Source organism: Python bivittatus, unplaced genomic scaffold, assembly GCF_059951505.1.
Source record: "Python bivittatus isolate LINGU-HERP-01145 unplaced genomic scaffold, Pbiv_v1 ctg000700_np1212, whole genome shotgun sequence".
Lineage (NCBI taxonomy): Eukaryota > Metazoa > Chordata > Lepidosauria > Squamata > Pythonidae > Python > Python bivittatus.
In genome coordinates, this window is record NW_028277098.1 from 37,975,846 (window position 1) to 37,996,131 (window position 20,286).

Consider the following 20,286-nt stretch of genomic DNA (forward strand, 5'->3'; position numbering starts at 1 on the left):
ATTCTTACTAGATGTGCTAATTACATTGGTTGTGTAGACTGCTTTTTCCATGTTCTGAGTTCTGACACAGTCATTTGTGTTATTCAGCGGACCGCCATTGAAAAGAATCTGGAATCTGCATCTGGTGCAAAATTTGGCAACAAGTCGGGCCATTTTAATTCATAGATTAGCTGAATTGTGCCTGTTGTAAGCATGCATCATGGTTAACTTTTAATACTTTAAATGGCTGTAATCTGGGGGTTTTAAGGGCTGTATTCATGAGCGGCTGTATTCATGTGGAAAACAAATGATGAAAAATGTGCAACTTTATGCAAATGCTGTGATTATTACTTGTACCAGGCATTGGGATGTATGATGATGGTGATGTGCAATGAAGTCACTGTGTGTGGGTGTGTGTTGCCATTTTGGTGTCTTTACGATTCCTGTGGATGCTGTTGGCTTTTCCCACAAGGTCTGGTTATCATCTGAAGTACTTTCTCATATCCATTATCTCTTGAAGTGCAGCACAAGTCTAGAGCTTTTTCAGTGGTGCTACCTTACATAATCCTCAGTGCACACCAGCTTTGTCATATTGAAGAAGGAATAATTCCTTTTTATAATTTGGATATTTGAGTGCTATTCTGAAATGTGTCTCTCAGCGTAACTGTTCCTGAGGTCGGTTCATTCCCAAATCAGCGAATACAACATTTAAAGAGTGGGACACAGTTTCACAAAGAAGCTTGCTGCATTGCCTTTTGCATGCCAGAAAAATAATTATTTTCACAGGAAAAAACCTGTTCCTGTTTTAACAGGGTGCATCCTTTATTTCACCATCAATGATGCTCAAACTCTTTAGAGCCCACTAGATGGCAGGCCAGTGCAGCAAACAGCAGGTAGAAAAGAAAAGCCAAGCTTTTTGCTATTTAACTCTGGAAAAAGATGAACTCAGACTCCAGACTTGCTTAAATGATTCCTTTGCGGAAACTTCCTGTTGTTTGGACCATGACCATTTATAAACAGCGTTAAACTCCAGCTGAGATATGAACGACAGTATGGCTTTTGGTCCTAACTAATGCATCCAATGTCTGCCACTGAAATAATTCACATCATTCCTGAAACGTCGTATCACTCCTTTGGGAAGTTTCGAATGAGGAGCAAATGCCAAAAAGGCACAGCACACACCACAAAGGTGAAAATTAAAATGTCACCATACAGCGTGGTTTGGTCTGATTTCATTTGGTTTTGAGGCCAAGGCAGTTGCGGGAAGGCAACTTCACATCTACCTTCCTGATTTCAGCAGAGTGAAATGTAAGTACACAGCCTATGCATACTTGCAAAGAATGCAGGGCAGTTTCATAAGTTTCAATAGAAGAGAATATCTGCAGTTGTGTGGAGTCCTTGGTGCTCTCTGAGCTTGGTTGTTTGCTTGCAGACATTTCATTATCCGACTAGGTAACTTCATCAGTGCTAGTGAGGGGGAGGTTTGGTTCCGTGTTTATCTATGGTAGCTTTAAAGAAGCTTGGAAGGAGGATAAAGGAGAAAAACCACCCACCCACCCAAGGACTCTTTAAAGCAGTTGTGTCTCTTTAAATCACATCCCCACTCTTTAAAGCAGTTGTGTCTTTTGCCAGGACTGGGTAGCTGCCTTCAGCAGCCTTTACATTATCCCAAGAAAACATACAGCTGCATTAAAGAATTGCAGACAGGTCCTGTGATCATGGCCATAGGCACTCCAAAGTATTTCTGTGAAATCAAATCTAACCATAGCTACATGAAGTATGCACCACATTCTGAGCATGGATCTGCAATCTTACTTTTACTGCCCAATGTTCCAAAATATAAGAGATGTAATCCAAGATTATACCGAAAGATGTTCTAGGCACCATAATAATTTTGGAAATACACCTCTGGGAGTAGGGATTAAGCTCCAATTCAGCCTCGTAAATCTGAAGTTTAAAACCTATTACTTCAACTACCAGGCTCCATGGGGTTGGATCCTTCACTAGATTCCAGAGTTTCTGTGAATGAAAGAAGCCCTTTCATTCACAGAAGCATCAGGATGAATACTCAGAACTTTCCAGGAATAACAGAGCTTAACATTAAGCTAAAGCTTATTCCTGGAAACTGTTTTGAATGTCAGCTTCAGAGCATATAAAAGAAAAAATGTGTCTATGGGAACATAGCTTTCTACACCACCAAATGACTCAGAAAGCCTCCTATACATTGGACTCTTGATGATGAAAGCACAACGCCCAACCAATTTTGAGCTCTCTCATGATTCAGTTTTATCATCTGAATCCATGCAGTCTCCTTGTCCTGATGTGAGGATGGGGCACTACTCTTTTCTCAAGCACATGTCTGCATACCTATACCTGTCTTCCTGCAGCTGAAACAACCTGAGGATGGCTTAAGATATTACATACTGGAAGTGGTGTTTTCCCTAATATCCCACCTTGAGTCTCTGTGTGCAGGCAATGGGGGCGGGGGGCATGCTGATGTGCTTTGGGAAGGCAGACTGAAACAACATCCTCCATGCTGGTGAGATTCCTGTGGGATGATTATCTTCAATCTGGTCTCTGATCTTTTCATCGCCACTCAGTCCTCTTTTGGCTGCAAAGGAGTTCAGAACTCCATCTTACTTACAGCTACTTAAAAAATGGTTTGGTTGACTGGAAAATGAGTCAACCCAGAGAGAACAGTTCTGAAATTGACCGTACATGTAATGGAAAGTGTTATCATAACTCTTGTATTTCTGTAAGCTGCCTGGCAGTGTAGTCCCTTCCCAGTGTCTGCCACCCCCAGAGAAGCACTGACGTCTTCTCCTCATATGATGTCCTTAGGGAAATTTACAGCTGCCACACCAATCACCATAGTGAAATCCCTTCCTCAAACTCCAGCTGTTCAATAGTATTTATTCACTGGCTGCATTTCAGGGACAAACATCTGGATGGCAATTAGATGGCAGTCAAGAGAGGCAAAAAAAGGGGGAAAAAAACACTTTTGCTACCCCCTAGTGATTGATAAATTGACTGGTCAACCAATAATTTCAAGAAAAGTTTTAAAAGTTCGCTTGGTTGATGGTTCAATGGGAAAGGAAAAAAATGCAGTGCATAAAGTAACCAGTGAAAAGCATGACTGGAGGCTTTTCAGATGTTGGGCAGGGCTGGAATTTCAGACAAGGGACTCACCAATTATGGCCCTTAGAATGTTGTAATTCAACAATACTTGGAAGGTCACTTCTGAAGTAATAAACAAGCTGTTATATCTCACTTCTTATTTCAGAATTAAGCAAGATTCCACAAACAATACCCTAGCATCATTTCTAATGTCTTGGTACAATGTTATATCATTTCCCTTCTTGTCTCTCTCGTTCTCTTGGCCTAATCATGCACTGTTCCCCAACTACGATTCCATAAATATGCTATTCCAGCAATTTGAAGATTATCAGTTAGAAAGGTTGTCTTGAACTACAAGACAGCCATTCAGTGTCTTCAGCTAGCTTTGCCCCAGGGTGTTATGACTCCTATTCTATAATGCGCTAATTCAGTGTCTTTATTGGCTTCCATTCTTTTTTGTAATTTCCTAGGTGTATTTCGCTGAAAACATTCAAACAAAGATCCTGTGCAGAAAAGATTACAAAATACAATTGCAATGCAACTTTAACAGTGAGCATTTTATTCACAAAAATAAATACAAAATTACTTTGGCAAGTACTTTAAAGCATGAACTCAAATTGCATCTCAACAACTAAGAAATTATGGTTGACATCTCAAGCCAAACTTTTGGCAGGAATAAAACTCAAATCCTTTTTTCATTCGAATCCAAATGCTGAGACTAGTCAGATAGCTTAGTGCAATAATTCTACAGACACACACAGGATATAAAAAGCAGAGCCACCCTTGATACAAACATTATTCACAGTTTGAAAAATAGAATGTATTAAATTCATCCAGAGTAAAAGCTCCTCCAAATGACCCGTAAACATTAAATATCACCCATGAATTCAAAAGCACATATAAATAAATTCAGAATGAGTTCTGTCCTTGAAGGCAGTAGAAGTTATTTTGGATGTGAGTTCCACCTGTATATATTGTATATTCAAGCATAACCTAGATATAATGTATCACACAACAAACATGACAACTATACTTCCAAAATCATGAAAGCCAACCTCTTCTGCACTTAGCAGTGCTTAAAGTAAATTGGTAGGGAGAGATGAGTTTAAACCAACCATTTGTTCCGGTCCATAATGTTTCCAATCCTGTAACCCTAAACTTTGCTTTATGTGCAGCTTAGACATAACATGATTTTTCATTTGGTCAAAAACGTTCCATATTCCAGTCCTTCCATACAGCCCATATGGTAGCCAGAGCTTCTGCTGCTTAAAGTTTTACACGTTACAGCAGGTAGATTCATTAACAACTTCTAGTTAGCTACAAAACAATATGATCGTTTCAGCATTGGACAAGCAAAAGAGCCAGCTTTGCCAGGCTATAAACTATATTCACTTGGATATATAAATAGATATCTCCTTTTTATTTCTGGCACTCTCTGTTAGCAATTAGCACGGTCATGCTGCCTGGGAATGCCAGGCATTAATACTCCCAATGTACTTGAAGGATGCCAAATCATGGAAAGCTCTCTATATTATAGAGTCTATGGCAAAATACAGATTAAAAATAATAGGAAATATTGGAGCTGACTGGCAAACTATTTGCATACCGCTTTCCATGGCCATTGTTCCATCAATATGATTGACAGTGATATTGGCATCACTTCTTATTGCATAATCAGTATATATTAGAATATATTTGGGTGAGCTGGACAAAGTAATTATAGCCCAAAAAGAGTGCAGCCCATTTCATCAGCATCTGATCTATCTGTATCATGTACAAAAAATAATGTCAGTTTACCTGTTTTGCTATGAAATGCATCTGTAGTGTGTTGTACCTAATGAACAAATAGCACCTATTGACTCAAACGAGCCAAACTATTTGCTGTTATAAAGGTACTGTTTCCCAAGGATCACTGACGTGGTAATCTGCACAAAGTTCCTTCCCAAACATAAATATGTAATTAGCCAAACATGGGTCAACTAACCAACCATGGAGCTCTTTGGTTAATTCTGTGAATAGGATATATATACTCTGTATGTGTGTGTGTTGGTGTGCATCCTAACCTAACAGCATCCCCATTAAATTAATAAGCATTATGTGAGGGGGAGGACTAGTGATTAAGTCCTCCTAAACATTAGCAAATAAGAATGGGCCCATGACCCACACAACTTTGCAGACCAGTCATAAATCCCCTTGTTCAGCACCACTGTAACTTTGAATGGTCACTGAATGAATGGTTGTAACCAGAGGACTACCTATATTTCTTTGCGGCTCCTCCCTCAACCAAGTGCTAGCAGATCCACCCCTATTAGCTTTTTGAGATCAACCAAGATCTTGTGAGGAAAGGCAGCACCCAAAGGCTGCAGTGGTCTGTCTATAGGTCAGAATGTTGAGCAAATGGACAACCTTCTCAGTCTGGGATTTCATATTTGATGAGCTCCCTTTCATTTTTCTTATTTCTTGCTAGCCTCAGGAAGTATTGTTTTATTTTTTAAGTACCCAAGAGAAAATACCAGTGTTGTTCTGCTTAATGTGTAGAGCATTTTTTCTCAGATCTTATCCCCAGCGAACCTTGGCTAAAGCGATGTCAATAAAAGTCTGGGAAAGGCTTTTGCTTAAGCCTTGGAAAGCTCCCTGAGCTAGAAGAAACACTACTGGAACAAGGCAATTTACCGGTAGGCTGTAGGGTAAGCTAGAAAAGTTTTGTCTTATGCCAGGGTGCTTTGATGGCATTAAGTATAATCAGGAAACTAGAAACTAAGTCCGTAAAGAGAGAGAGAGAGGGAACTAGTATATTTAGCTTTGAGCAAATGGGACTGAATATGGTAGCACTCCTTAATACCCAAAGATCTGTTCTCTTCATTCCAGAGTGCAGGATACAGAGCAATGGAATCAAATTAACAAGAACACAAATTCCAGCTGAAAATTATAGAAAAATGATTTTTCTCAACAGTTCAAGCAGAGGCTGGAGAGGCATTTATCAGGAGTGCTTTGATTTGGGTTCTTGATCTGGGCAGATGATTATACCTGATGGCCAAACTAAAAAGCTTCCTTCAACTGCATGAGTTTATAATTTTATTATTCTAATTTAAATACAGTTAGTGGATTATTCTCTGTGAATTTAATAATTTTCTTCTGTCACAATAAAAGTATAAAGCAGTAATAGAGAAGCACATTTCACTTCTATAGTGAAGGGTCAACATCTGCGTCTTTCTGAACCACCCTCTATTATGTTCTATTGATATCCACCCTAAATTTGAATAACCATGGAGCTAAAAGTATAAAACAGTAGCATATTTTTGAGAAGATCTGAAGACCACCCAATCCTTTGGATCAAGTGTATTGTCCTTAGGGTCAATGGATGCTCATATAAAATTTATATAAATAAAAATTGCCGCCATTTTCACATAACCAGTATTAATTTATCCAATTGCTACTCCACCAATGACCATCTAGCTTACTATATCATATCTTTCTGATAAGCAGACAAAAATACGGTAAATTTATCTAAATACTTTAAGAATATTTCAGAAGCACATCAAAGAAGAACATGCTCAAATTAATGGGATGTAATTTGAATGAATAGTTATGCATCTTACAGAAATAGGGATCTGATTTACCATAGCATATAAAGCTATACCATGAATTTCATGGTACATGTACACTTTAGAAACTGGTCCCTATATCATTGTAAGCTAGATTTCAAAACACTACAATGAACTTGGCAAACAAATCATAAGGCACAGTATAAGAATTCAGAGACACAGCAGTTAGAACAATTGCTACTAGCAATTAGTACAGCTACAATCAAAAGACTCCAAAATAATTGTTGTGACATAACATATAGCTAAATTTACCCAGGTCACATAATCAAAAACATACATTCAAATACATGACACTGGCCATTGATACACAGCTTTTCCAGGATGGATATTGTGCCCTACGTCTTTCCTAAAGGTAATAGCAGTCTCTGTTCATCCTAAGTGCAAATCTGCGCTGGATGTTGATGGTTAAAACTAAGATGATAAAGGAAGTGAGATAATTGTCCATTATTGTTTGTTTCTACTGAAAATGTCAGGTATTCTAGCGTGATCCACCTCCTGGCTAATCTAAACACCTAGGTCAATTGATATAGAAGGAGCTGCCTTCTTAGATATCCTAAGCCATTTTTAGCTTCATATACTAGAATCAACTTCTTGAATGTGGTCTGATAGTTCATATGACCCTATTTAGCTTTCCTACTTAACTGTTTTGCAGATGGATTCTGTACTCACTGCAGCTTCTGGACTGCCTCAAAATTATGCTCTTCCAACTTCCAATAGGTTTTCCAACTTTCAAGTGTGGCTGATCAAGCAGCAAAGAGAGGGGATATTCATATATTCACATAAACCTTAAGACTCTTAATTTTGGGATACACACTGAAGTTACTTTATAAGAAGTATTGATATCATATTTCTAATTATTGCTAATGTTTGATGAGTATATAATGGATGTACTTAAGCCTAAGTACTTTAAACATTAAGTTTAAACTTAAACTTAATGGCTGTACACTGAAGCAGGCAACCTTTTCCAGCTTAATTTAATTCATTTGGAATAAGAGAGAATAACATGGATGCTTTTACAGAATGGCTATCACAGTGTGTATGGCTAATCACAAAATAGCATTTTATAGAAGACAAAATAATGAGATTTAGTCCTGTTGCCAAGATGCTCTTTGTTACTCCCAGCTTACTCCAGAAAAATACCCACAGATAGCTTGATGGCTGCTCTGGACTTTGTGATTTCTGCTCTTTTGGGGGTATTTGCTTATCAGCAAACCTTGCCAAATCTCTGCCAGTTCAATCTGCTACTCATGGACTTGGGCAAGTCATTACCATGTCTTCAGTTGACTGAACAATTTCAGAGTTAGAAAAAAAAATTATTTAACATACATAGTGCATTTAATGAAATAAGTTATTAACAATGTTAACATTATGGATTTAAATTTGGCTTTCTCAATCCAGCATCTCAAGTAGCAATGTTTTAAGAAAGTACTGATAAAAAACAGTTTGCATAACATCACAAAATTGCAAACAAATACTGTATTTCAAGCACAATAAAGTATGATTTTGTCTAACGACAAATTGACTTGGTAACTACTAGTTATAGAAACTACCAAAATCTGAGGTTTATGGTGAAAAAGAAATGTATCTGATTTTTACTTCTTCCTCCTCCTCATTCATATAGTTTACACTAAGCAATTCAAAATTGTTGATCTTATTTAATTTTGAAAATATATGTTCATTTTGTATGTAATTACATCATTTTAATCTGATTCTAATTCTAATTACAGGTAGTCCCCAGGTTAAGAACGCCTGGGTTACAGACGACCCATAGTTAAGAACAGAGCCTATTATAACAAAATTCAAGTTAAATACACAGTGGTTTGAGTTAATTACCCAATACTACTTATACAGCATTATACAATAATACTGCTCTGGCTTACATACAAATTTGACTTAAAGACAGACCTTGGGAACTGAACTCGTTCTTAAACTGGAGACTACCTGTATAGAATAGAGAACTTTAAAATATGTTTGAATTTGGATTTCCCAAACTGTAAGCCCTAAAAAAGAGTTGAACAGAAGTATTATGCTCAGTTAAAACTTCTGCTCTGTGTTTTTTTCCCCAGGGGTGGGGGAAACCAAAGGTAAAAATTAAAGGAATTATGTGATTGTGATTATAAACAGAATGTTAGGTAGGATATACTGCAGAAAGAATTGATTCTGTTTCATCTTAGTTTGACCACATTCAGAACCTGCTTATTTGGAAAGATAGAATTTACTTTGTCTTTCCAGATAATCAAGCACATTTTTAACTGGTCATTCTCCTTCAGGAAAGTATAATATTGTATTAGTTGGGAGTTAAATAATATGGATTATGAGTAAAATCTGAATATTTACCTATTCTCTTGCAAAGTACCAAAGTTGCCAAAATGTTCTAAATGAATAAAATTTGTTGGACATAAAACATTATAATCAAAATAGATTAGAAGTATGTGTTAATTAAGCTTTGCTACTAGCTGTCTCATGTACTTTAACTGTCAATGTCTGAAACTGAGGCATATATGGTATAAAGGTCTGAAGGGGCCTTTCACAGTCACAGATAAAAGGATTTAGATCAGATGTTACATTTTGAGAAATCCTCATGTTTTTAATGAGAGTATTGGTATGAAAGTGACATGATGCCACATTTGAATTTTCTGCTAAAAAAATATCATTTTCATTACTTTTGGGTGGGCCCATGCCTAAGTAGAACAAACTTCTCTCTGGACTGCCACCTTTAGTGAAAGTTTTATCTTGTTCTGAAGGTTCTGAGAAAACTTCAGAGGAAACAACAGAGAGAGAGAGTGTTTTTCTAGGAGGGTCTTTAAAATATTCAGGTAATATCAGAAATGCTTGATTTCCTACTGCCCAAGAAATGCTAGAGAAAGAAGCTGGAACTGAAGACTTAAGGTTCAAAAAACTTCTATCAAAAGGACTGCTTAAATCCTTTGGAGGCTCATAAAGCCTACTTGACATGGAGCCACTTATAATAGTTGCATATTTTACATTACATTGTTCTGAGATTCTTCCATTGTTTTCAACATCATGTACAGAGAGACTGTCACTATTGAAATGACCAATAGACCAAGCTGAGTCATGCTCAAAGTCTTGAATGGTTGCAAACAGTGAGTCAACAGCTAGTAATTCTTGTTTATCTTCATTTTTCATTGCTTTATCAATACTGATATCTTCCAATACTATTTCTGGTTCCAGAAGTAGAGGACCAAATGACAATGCTTCAGGATGCTTGAGAAAGAGATGCTCAAAGGTTTCAGGCTAAAAAAACAAGAATATTGTAAAGCTCACTTATCGATTAATGGTTCATACTGAAAAAAAAACAAGAATAGGGAAAATTAAGCGAATGAACATTTTATTATACTTGAATCTAGTTCTTCATTTTCAAAGCTTGATTGATTACATTTTTGAAATTATCTCTTTGGAGGGAGGAACCAAATTATGGCATTGCATTTAGATGTCCTGGGTTATATATTTCATTTTAAATGAAGTGCACCAACATAAGGCAGACATGTTAAAAGTAAAAATATATATATTTAAATCAGCAGGTTATGATAGCATTTTAGATATTCAATTTTTGTATGTTTTAAGTTTAAACTCAAGCTTTAGATAATATGTTTTCAGTCTTGTCAATTAGAGGAATTATGCATACATTGCATCTTCCTTTCAGTAAAAATACGAAGAATGCAATGGCTCTAAAAATTAACTGATGGATAAAATGAGGGGTAATCAAAATAACTGCAAAGCAAAGACCAAAGTCCTTGGGATAATAAATGCTGCAATTCTAGGCACACTTACCTGACAGTAAAACTGACTGAAAATATGTTATTCTTGTCAGTGTTTATACCCTATGGTACAGCTGCGTCTGCAGAAATCAGCACTCATTGATATACAGTGCAAGTGTTTATCAGGTTTTGCTATCCCTCTCCAACTTCCGGAATGAAGTTAAGTATATTTCTCATGTAGACTACATAAACAATATATGGTGATACTGTATGCCCTAAGTTTAAAACTTACTCTGATCAAATATTGGCAATTTTTTTGCCTCTTTTGTGAGTGGTTAAGGAAAGCCACAATATTTATTTGTTTGTTTGTTTATTTATTTTTCAAATTTGTCACCGCCCATATCACTGTAGAGTGACTCTGGGTGGTTTACACAAAAGATTGTAGGAGAAGCTTTGCATCTCAGAAATATTGCTTCTGTCCCCATTCCCTAGAAGACATTTTCCTGAGCTCTTTCTTAGCTTAGCTTTAATGGAGCTAAAATACATTGAAAATGTATTATGCAGCTGACCTTCCATATTTTTGTTTTTTGTTGGAAAGTTAGCACACAGTGGCCTAATCCAGATCAGGATGAGCATGTATTGAGATGAAGGAGGCCTAAGAGCACATGAGGATTTGATGCAGCTTTTGCAGTGGCAATGCACATCTTTGTTTCCAAGTTAGTATCGTCATTAATCTACAGAATCATTGCAATTTGAGTTGAGTTCTAGAAGGCTTGGAGGCAGGTAGCTTTCCCATGCATAACAATTTCTATCAGTGTCCCATTCCTGGCTCTCTGGTCCTTGTTCCCCCCCTCCCCACCCCAATTTACAATGTCTCTAAAGCAACACAGTGCCCTTGCACTGGGTTCTGGAGCTCTTGCAGCAATACCAATTGTCTGCTTTTCTTTGCCACAAACTTGTATGCGGAAACTAATGTGGGGGATGGGTTGCAGGCTGGAGACTGATTTCTATGTTCCCTTTCTGGCCAGCTGGAGAGAGCCTAGGCCAGCCATAGCAGCTCTTGCAAAAGCTTCAATGGATACAATTGTGGATCTTTGCAAGAATGGCATTTAGCTGACTGCAGGGAACTTATACACTGGCCACATGGAGTGCCTTTAATATTCTCAGCTTGCCCCAGCTCTCAATAGATGCAGTGCACAAGGAAAGAGAGAAAGAGAGGGGGAGGATTAACAAACATTTGATGAAGACAGCTGAAATGGGTGAAGAGGTCCTATACAATGGTAGTCCTTCAGAAATACATTGCACTCTCTGAGAGTTTCTTTGAGAGTAGCCAACAACTAATGTGGCTGAGTCACAAGCATACAGCATTCTGTTACAACATTGTAATGAAGAGGGATTTTTTTTTTCCCTGAGCGTAACTACTTGCACAAATCAGTTATGGCATATTTAAGTCCCATTCTGTGCTATTAAGTCCCATTTTCATAGTTATCCTATTGACAGAGGAATGGACAGACGGACACAATACTCGGCCCCTTTACAGAATTTCTTCCCGATATTCTGTTGGGTTGGAGAGAATGAAAAGAATTCATGAAAACCTAGTGTGTTAGAGATATTATTAGCTGATAAAATATAATGCTTTAATTATAAAATAGTTAAATAATTTAATTTAAATTCATCTGCAGGATAATAGGAGAATGAAAAATGGAATCACTTAGGTATCCACTATTAATAATTTACTGACTTCATGTGGAAACTGAAACGTATTTGCAAGGAAGGCAGCCAAAAGAATCTGTAACATTCTATGTATATAGTTGAAATATACATACACACATACATACAGCATGTGTATGTGTGCGTATAATCACATTCAAACATACACAGGGCAATAGATACTAAGAAAATAGATAAACCCTTTTTATTCCTCACATAAAAGAAGTTCAGGATTTTGTGTGTCCATCAACAGGATAATTCTTTGTAAACGGAACAAATTGCAAGAGGGGGAATTTAACAAAAGAAAGAATGAGTTGGAAAATGGGTTGTATCAGAGTAGTGGAGAAAAGGCTTCCAGAAAAACAACAACAGTGAATCCCACTCTGAAAGGCAGTTGAGAAGCAGGTCAAAATATTCACCAGCCCACTTGAGGGTCCTCCCTTTGGTCACATGATGCAGAACAGAGTGTATGTGGCCTGCCCCTTGCTTCCCAGTGTGCACATATTCACATATAGGGATACCCCACTTGAATACTGTGTCAAGTTATGGGCACCACAGTTTAAAAAGAACAGTGACAAATTAAATTTACAGAGAGGCTACCAAGATGGTGAGGGATCTGGAAATCAAGCTTTACAAGGAATTATTAGAGAATCTGGGTATGTTTGCCCTGTACAGCTGATGAGCGGAAATTAAAGCAGTCTTCAAATATCTGAAGAGTTGTCACATAGAGGAAGGAGTGGAATTATTCTCTATTGCTCCAAAGAGCAGGATGAAAACCAATGGATTAAACTGCAAAGAAGTGGGTTCAGGCTAGACATTAGGAGGAACTTCCTAACTCTGTAAGCTGTCAGCCCATGAAACAGGCAGCCACCTGGGGTGGTAAACTCTTTGCTAAATGTTTGAAGAGGCTTCAGAGATGCTCTAGTGCAGGATTTTCAAACATTTTTAGGCCATAGAACCTGTAATTTCTTTCTAAAGAAATTACTGGAATCTCTAATCAAGAAGCAAAGCTCTCATGATAGAAAATTGATTGTGTTTGAGTGACCTGTTTTCTTTTTGCATTTAGTTTCTCACAGAACCCCATCAAGTTGTCCCAGAGCTTAGGGTTCCACAGAAAACCATTTGAAAAACTGCTTCAATCAATCTGACTCCCCTTGCCCCATGCAGACACTGGTGTTGTGCATATACCCTGATTAGTTTCTGGGAAGAAAGTGCACATACACAAACAAACACACAATACTTTATTACACAGAACACATACAAATGCCTCCTATGGCCGCTGCTGCTAAAGGGGTTGGAGAGAATTTCAGAAACCATTCCCTGTATTGGTCTGTTAAGTATTTATCAGGGAATAATTTCTGTCATTCTTGTTGGTGCTGAATTTTTTATAATTTGGAAAAAGATCCAGACTAGGTTTTTGTCTTTCTAGTACAAGGGCACCAGCAGACAGCATGAGTTCAGAGGGGGTCAACAGAATTTTGTTTCTGTGTTCATCTTTCCTTAAAAATGGGGATAGATTTCCTACTCCCTATAATTCCCTGGTGCACTGCCTGCTTGCGTGTGCCAAGCGTGCCAAAAAGTGAGAGCGGACAAAGGACTCTATTGAGTTTGTATAGATCATTTGCTAATAAACATTGCACCTAAATTAGGAAGAATACTCGTCTTCTGATAAATAGTTTATTCATATTTCTTTCATATTTTTTAGGAAGTTACTTCAAAATCTACAGCTATTTTCCAAGTGCCCTGAACAAATTAGAAATTGGGACAAGGAAAATCCTGCTCATTTTATATGTCACTCTATGTTAATTTGTCAACATTTCCTTTTTATATGATACCATTCTAATGAAGCAGACAAGCTATAACAGAAGATAAAATTATAACTGGAATTAGACTAAATAAAAGCTGAAAAATGTTCAGAAATCAATAAATCTTTTAGAATGTTTATAATTTTCATTTAAAAAATAATTTGAGTTTGACTTTAAATGGAGTAGAATAGTCACAGTAAAACAAGTACATGGCCCTTGTATATATTGTATTTAGCATGAAATTGGACAGTAATGAACACCATCGTCTCACAGAATATGTTTATACCTTGTAAATAGGCTTTTAGATATTTCTGAGTTTTCAAAGTTTTTGTTACATTAAGATTGAAAATTCACAGAATATAAGTAGATGTCATTAGCATGTGGAACTAGAGTACATTTTTATAGAATTTTATGTAGCAGTTCTGTTCTATTGAATTTCCTGTTCCCCAATTTGTAATCTCAGGGATAGTTTCTACTAACTAGAGCAGATATCTCAGCCTTTTTGTCTCTGCCCGCTTAATTTATCATTTTAGGGGGGAAAGCCACTTTGTAATAATCGCCATAAGTGTAATTCATAACTTTTTGTGGTAGCTTCCACCAATAATAATCTGAAATGGTGCAAAGTTCATGACCTTCTGAAAGATACCAAAGGGTATCATGTTGCCAACATAGTTATTTTTATACCCAATGACATTATTACAGAATTTCTCTTTTATTTGGGAAATCGGATGAAATGATTCTCCCACTTTCTCTGGTCACACATGTAGGAGGAATTTCAGAGGGCCATTTAAAATAAACTAAATAGGATTATTTTTCCTGACAATAATTTTCATTCTCTTTTCTATCTAAAACAATGACTATATTCTTCCCTGTTTCTTGGCACAGTTCAACTGAGGGTATATCGCTGTTTTCACTTCCCAAGCCCTCTAAAGCTGCTGGAGTCCTCCAGTGCTTCGCAGGCATGTTCCGTATGGGCTGGAAAGGAAATCTGCTACGAGAGAGCTGCAAAACCGTCCATCCAGCCTTCCCTTTATAACTCATTTCTGTCAGGTGTCAGAAGGAGGGGTGAAGCAAGAGTTTCCTCCCACAGGAAAACAAATTCTTCTAAATTCTCCAACCTTTCTGACATTGTGAGAATATGGAGATCCAGAGCATCTCCAGAGTAGAGAGAATATGAAACTGAGAGACTGGGTGAACCAGGAAAAGCTCAGTGAGGCACCTATACTAAGTGTGCCTTGGGTACATATATGTGGCTGTCCTGAACTGGTTGCTTATAGAGATTCAGTATATGATGCTCTAAGTGAAAAACATGCTCCATAATAAGCACTTTAAAATGCCAGCTCATTTAGAAAACAAACCAAATAGTTTAAGAAAAAGTTAGAATTAAAGACCCCTTGATGTTGCTGGTTTTAAGGACATGACGCTCTGTATCTTTATGTGTCATTCTAAATCAGGTGCTGGGAATATCCAAGTTACATATAAAATCATTCCCCAGCTACCACATTCCCCCAACTTTATTAATTCAACCCAAGATAGTTTGCCCAGACTATTCTTTGAGCTTAGATTACTTAATCGAGTTTTCTAGGGGAAATGAATGTATTAATGATTACAACATAGTTTCCACTGTCCTTGAATCCTCAAGTGTTCCTCTTACACAACAAAACCTGCCTTGCTGAAAAATAGTGTTCTTAGAATGATATACCATTAGTATAACCTTTGAACAAAAATAGTTCCAACACTATTATGTACGAACAAAGTCAGCAGACAATGAAATGATAAGTAATTCTGTCTTCTGAATTCAAATAGATAATTCTTCTAACAACTTGTATAGGAAGTCTGGGTGCTGGCACAATGTTCAGCGGGCAGTGACCAAGATTAGACTTCAAAGAATGTCCATTCTCTGTTTAAATGAAATGAAATAAAATTAACAATAAAGATGAGAAAGTAAAGTTTTAATGGAAATGTAAACTGAAAATAATGTATAAATTTAAAAAATAATTTTCCCCAATGTTTTCTATGTACCTATTAGAATATTTAATTCAACTTTTATAGTTTCATTTACAAAGTATATACATTATAAAACTGCCATCTGTGCCATGTAAGAATCACCAAGAAATGCACCAAAGGAATGAAAGAGAGAAATGAAATGTGGATAGGTGGATTATATCCATTCACAATGTTTTGTATATGTTATGCCCTACTCTGTGAGAATGACCATATTTCTTAGACAATGTTAAGACAGATTCCTCTTCCCTAATGATTGAAGATCCCTGGTTCCAATAGAAATGTTGAATGCTCGCTGCATATTGTCCTAACAGAACATGGAATCTCCATATAGCATATGTATTTGTTTGAGCACTGGAGCTTCTTAATACAAAAAAAAAAAAAACTTGGAAGGTGTTTTTTTTTTTAGAATATACATGTTTACCTATGTATGAATGGATACCTACCTAGCTGGATTTATCTTTGTCAATGTATCTGAAAATCCACTGGCAATGTAATGGTAATAATTGACCTCAGTTTCCAACTAGATAAAAGACATAAAACAATGAAATGCACTAAAATGGAAATCCATACCTTTTGGAAATTAACTCCTTGTGCCCAGGAACAATTCTTTGGGTTTGGAACATCAACCCACAACAATTTCTTCATTCTGAAAAATTCAGATAAGGAATTGATTTGGTTGAGGGTGAACAAATCAAATTTGGTGTGGTGGCTAAGGCTGTGGACTAGGACCTGGGAGACCCTGGTTTAAGGCCACCCTCAGCTACGGAGGCATACTGTATGATTTTGGACCAGTCACTCTCGCCCAGCTCTGTCTTTGCTACAGGGTAGTCGTTGCATGAAAAACTGAAAGATGCAATGCTGTGTACACTGTCTTTAACAGAAGCTGGGATATACATTTAACAAAAGAATGATCAGAAACAATATTACAGCTTATGGTTGCTGCAATATTACATAATAATAATACTACAATGCAAACTCTAACAATCTGAAAATATTCCCCAATTTTAATGTTTAAATTTAATTTATTCTCTTTTCCTCCGTTCAAGAGGATGATCTTACAGATTATGCAATGTTCTCCCACTATGAACAGATTCAGCAAACTACTATAAAGGAAAACTTTACCTCTGCTGCAAAATCAACAGTGATCCAAGCAGCAAAAATGAGCATGAAATCATTAAGGGTAGAATCACATAGAAGTTCACATCATGCTGCTTTTCAATCTCATCTGAAAAAACAATATATATATATTTTTTAAGTTATTGCCATCGCAATCAACATACACATGCAAGATAGTAGTTTAATGACATTAAATGGTATATTGGATGAAGAATATTCTAGCACAATATGCCTAGCAAAGTCTCCTAAGATCAAACCTGAATACTATATATATTAAAAAAAACACATTATTGATGAATAAATCTGGATATCTTTGCACATACTGTAAGTTATATTTTCCAGTGAGATCCTATGCACAATGCAAGAAAGTCCCACCAAATTCACCAGGCCTCAAACATAATTAAAAGAGAATAAGATTAAAAGGCTTTAAACCTTGAGCGTCCTTATCTCCTTAAAGTTAAATCTTGATCTGCTTGAATTAATCAGTTTTTTTCATTTATTTAAGTAAAACTGAATATACAGTTAAGAATACACTGGCTGGGTAAATTAGCCATGCATTCCAATTCTATGTATGAGTACTCTAAAACAAGCACCATTAAACAGCATTAAAAGGCAGAAAATATTCCCACAGAAGTATGAAAATGACTATACTCTTAGTCAAATGTAATTTCAAAACAAGCTTTTTTCTAAGCAATGCATACTCAATAGGGCTAAGCATTCAAAGGCAATGCTTCAGAAATATGTTAGCAGAAGTAAAGAAATTCACCCTAACTCTATATAAAAGTATTTAAAAGCTATATTTTATCAATACTATACTGTATGGATTAAAAATACAGTTTAAGCCAGATGCAATCCCTGCCCTGCTGTTGTAAGTAGCAGTCAGATCCCACTGTACTTGGCAAAATGATATGTGAAATAGAAACATTCCCATTACTATATTTTCAGCTGCTATGAAGGTTTGGCTGAATCCAGAACAAGAAATCCTTTTCAAATGTTTTTTGTATTGGTTGGAAAAATAGTTGTAACAAAAAAAGAAAAAAGAAAAGAAACCAAAATTAAGACTGAAACCATATTTCATGACAGTCTAATAGAATTATTTAGAACTAAAAAATAATAATAACTTGTACATACATGCATACCCATCACACCGCTGAGATGGGTAGCTCTATAAATAAATAAGTAAGTAAGTAAGTAAGTAAGTAAGTAAATATTATTCACCTTCAAGATATGCAGTGTTATTCTAAGCACAGAATATGAATAAAAAACAAAAAGCCAAAAGCCATGAGATTAAAAAAAAGAATAGTTAAATCTAGTTCCCACCAAATCGTTCACTGTATTTCTCCATACATTTCTATCATTGCAAACCACTCTTGCTTCTACCTCTTCCATGCATCACTTCATACATTGCCTTTTGTCCTTTTAACTTAGCACCTCTCTTATTTTGAATATCTTATCAACCCTATGCAACTATGATTTTCTTGGCCTTCTCTTTCCTTTCAATTCAATCTTTTTCCATATTTTTGTTCTGTAATTAAATCCTCTTTATACCACCAAACTGCCTCAACATATTTCGTTTATATTAATCATTCACTTTTGTATACAATCCACAATCATTCATTACTATCTCTTTTATTTTTAACAACACATGCTTCTTACTTCTGCATTCAGCTTATTCAATTTCTCCTCGCTTACCAAACTCTCACTTCCATATAACAAAATGGACAGAAGCATCTTATACATAACTATTTTCTTTTGACAAATATTCATTTCTCAAGAGAGCGCACACTACTTTTCTACCAGAATTGTCATGTCTTAAAAACTTCTCCATTTGTTTTCCCATCTTTAGTACAAATTCTATCAAGTATACAAATTCATCAACCTACTCTAGTTTTTCTCCATGTATGCATAACTTTCAATTATTTAATTGAATTTTTTCCTATTATTGCCCTGGTCTCTGATATTTTAATTTTCAGATCCATACTCCTTGTTGCATCATACAATTTATTTATTTATTTATTTATTTTCAAATTTGTATGCCGCCCATCTCCCCCAGTGGGTGACTCTGGGCGGCTCACAATAATAGACATAGCTGCAGATTCCTTAGGTTCTGAGCCAACAACATATCATCTACATAGAAAAATGCATGGACATTCACATTCCCAACTATATGAATTGAGACTGACGAGGGGAGAGCTAACAGTTTTCTCCCACATTAGAGAGAACTGTTATATAAACATACCTCTGCTACCTCCCGAGGCCATCAGAAGACCAAGGATCCATTAACTGTGAAGGATGAAAGGAAAAACCTCTAGAATTTAAAACCTGGAGCATAGGTATATATTAAAAGTTTCTGAGTTCCTTGTCTTTAACTGGTTAATCAACTGTTGTGTTTAAGGCTTCATTCCTGTCTGCCCTAAAGATTCTAAACTAGCCAAGTCATTTTTGAGTGTTTTCTGCTAAGTCAGGTACTGAATAAGGAGTTAAGTGACTGGAAAGCTATGATTAACTGCCAAATCCTGAGGTATAGTTTGACAACAACCAACATACTTCTAACATCACAAATGTAAACATTCCATTTATTCTCATGCATCCTTTAGGTCCACCATATACTGTTCAGCAACTGTCATACTGTTCACCAACTGTTCCACCTACAGGTAATCCTCAACTTACAACCATTTGTTTAACGACCGTTCAAAGTTACAACAGTGCTGAAGAAAGAGACTTATGACCGGTCCTCACACTTATGACTATCGTGCATCTGCATAGTCATGGGATCAAAATTCGGGCACTTGGCAACTGGCATGTGATTACCATTTGCAACCTTCCCAGGGGGCTTCCAATGAGCAAAATAATGGGGAACCACATGATTCGCTTAACAACTGTGTGATTTGCTTAACAACCAATGCAAAAAAATGTTGTAAAATTGGGTGTAGTCATGTGATGCCTTGCTTAACAACCACACTGCTTAATAACAAATTTTCCGGTCCCTATTGTGGTTGTAAGACAAGGACTACCTGTATAACATATTCAGCAACTCTCAGCTCCGTATTCACACAAAACATTTCATTACTGAAGCCAATTTACTTTCTCATATGACTCCTCTAAATCAGCAAACATAAAAATAAACTATCTCATATTCATACTTTTTTCAATCACCTCCTGAAGAGCAAAAATCTGATCTGCAGACCCCCTGCCCAGTATAAAGCTGGATTGCACTTCCCACATTTT

General features: G+C 36.5%; 1 protein-coding gene across 1 annotated transcript in view; it reads right to left on the minus strand.

Moving 5' to 3' along the window:
• Positions 1-9,140: 9,140 nt before the first annotated feature.
• Positions 9,141-20,286, minus strand: part of LEPR (leptin receptor) — a 54,518-nt gene continuing 43,372 nt past the window's right edge. The window contains exons 16-18 of the mRNA XM_088153322.1: positions 17,065-17,167; positions 16,513-16,588; positions 9,141-9,956 (exon numbers count right to left, since the gene is read on the minus strand). Coding sequence (XP_088009448.1) covers positions 9,141-9,956; positions 16,513-16,588; positions 17,065-17,167 — 995 coding nt within the window. The remainder of the gene's footprint in view (positions 9,957-16,512; positions 16,589-17,064; positions 17,168-20,286) is intronic.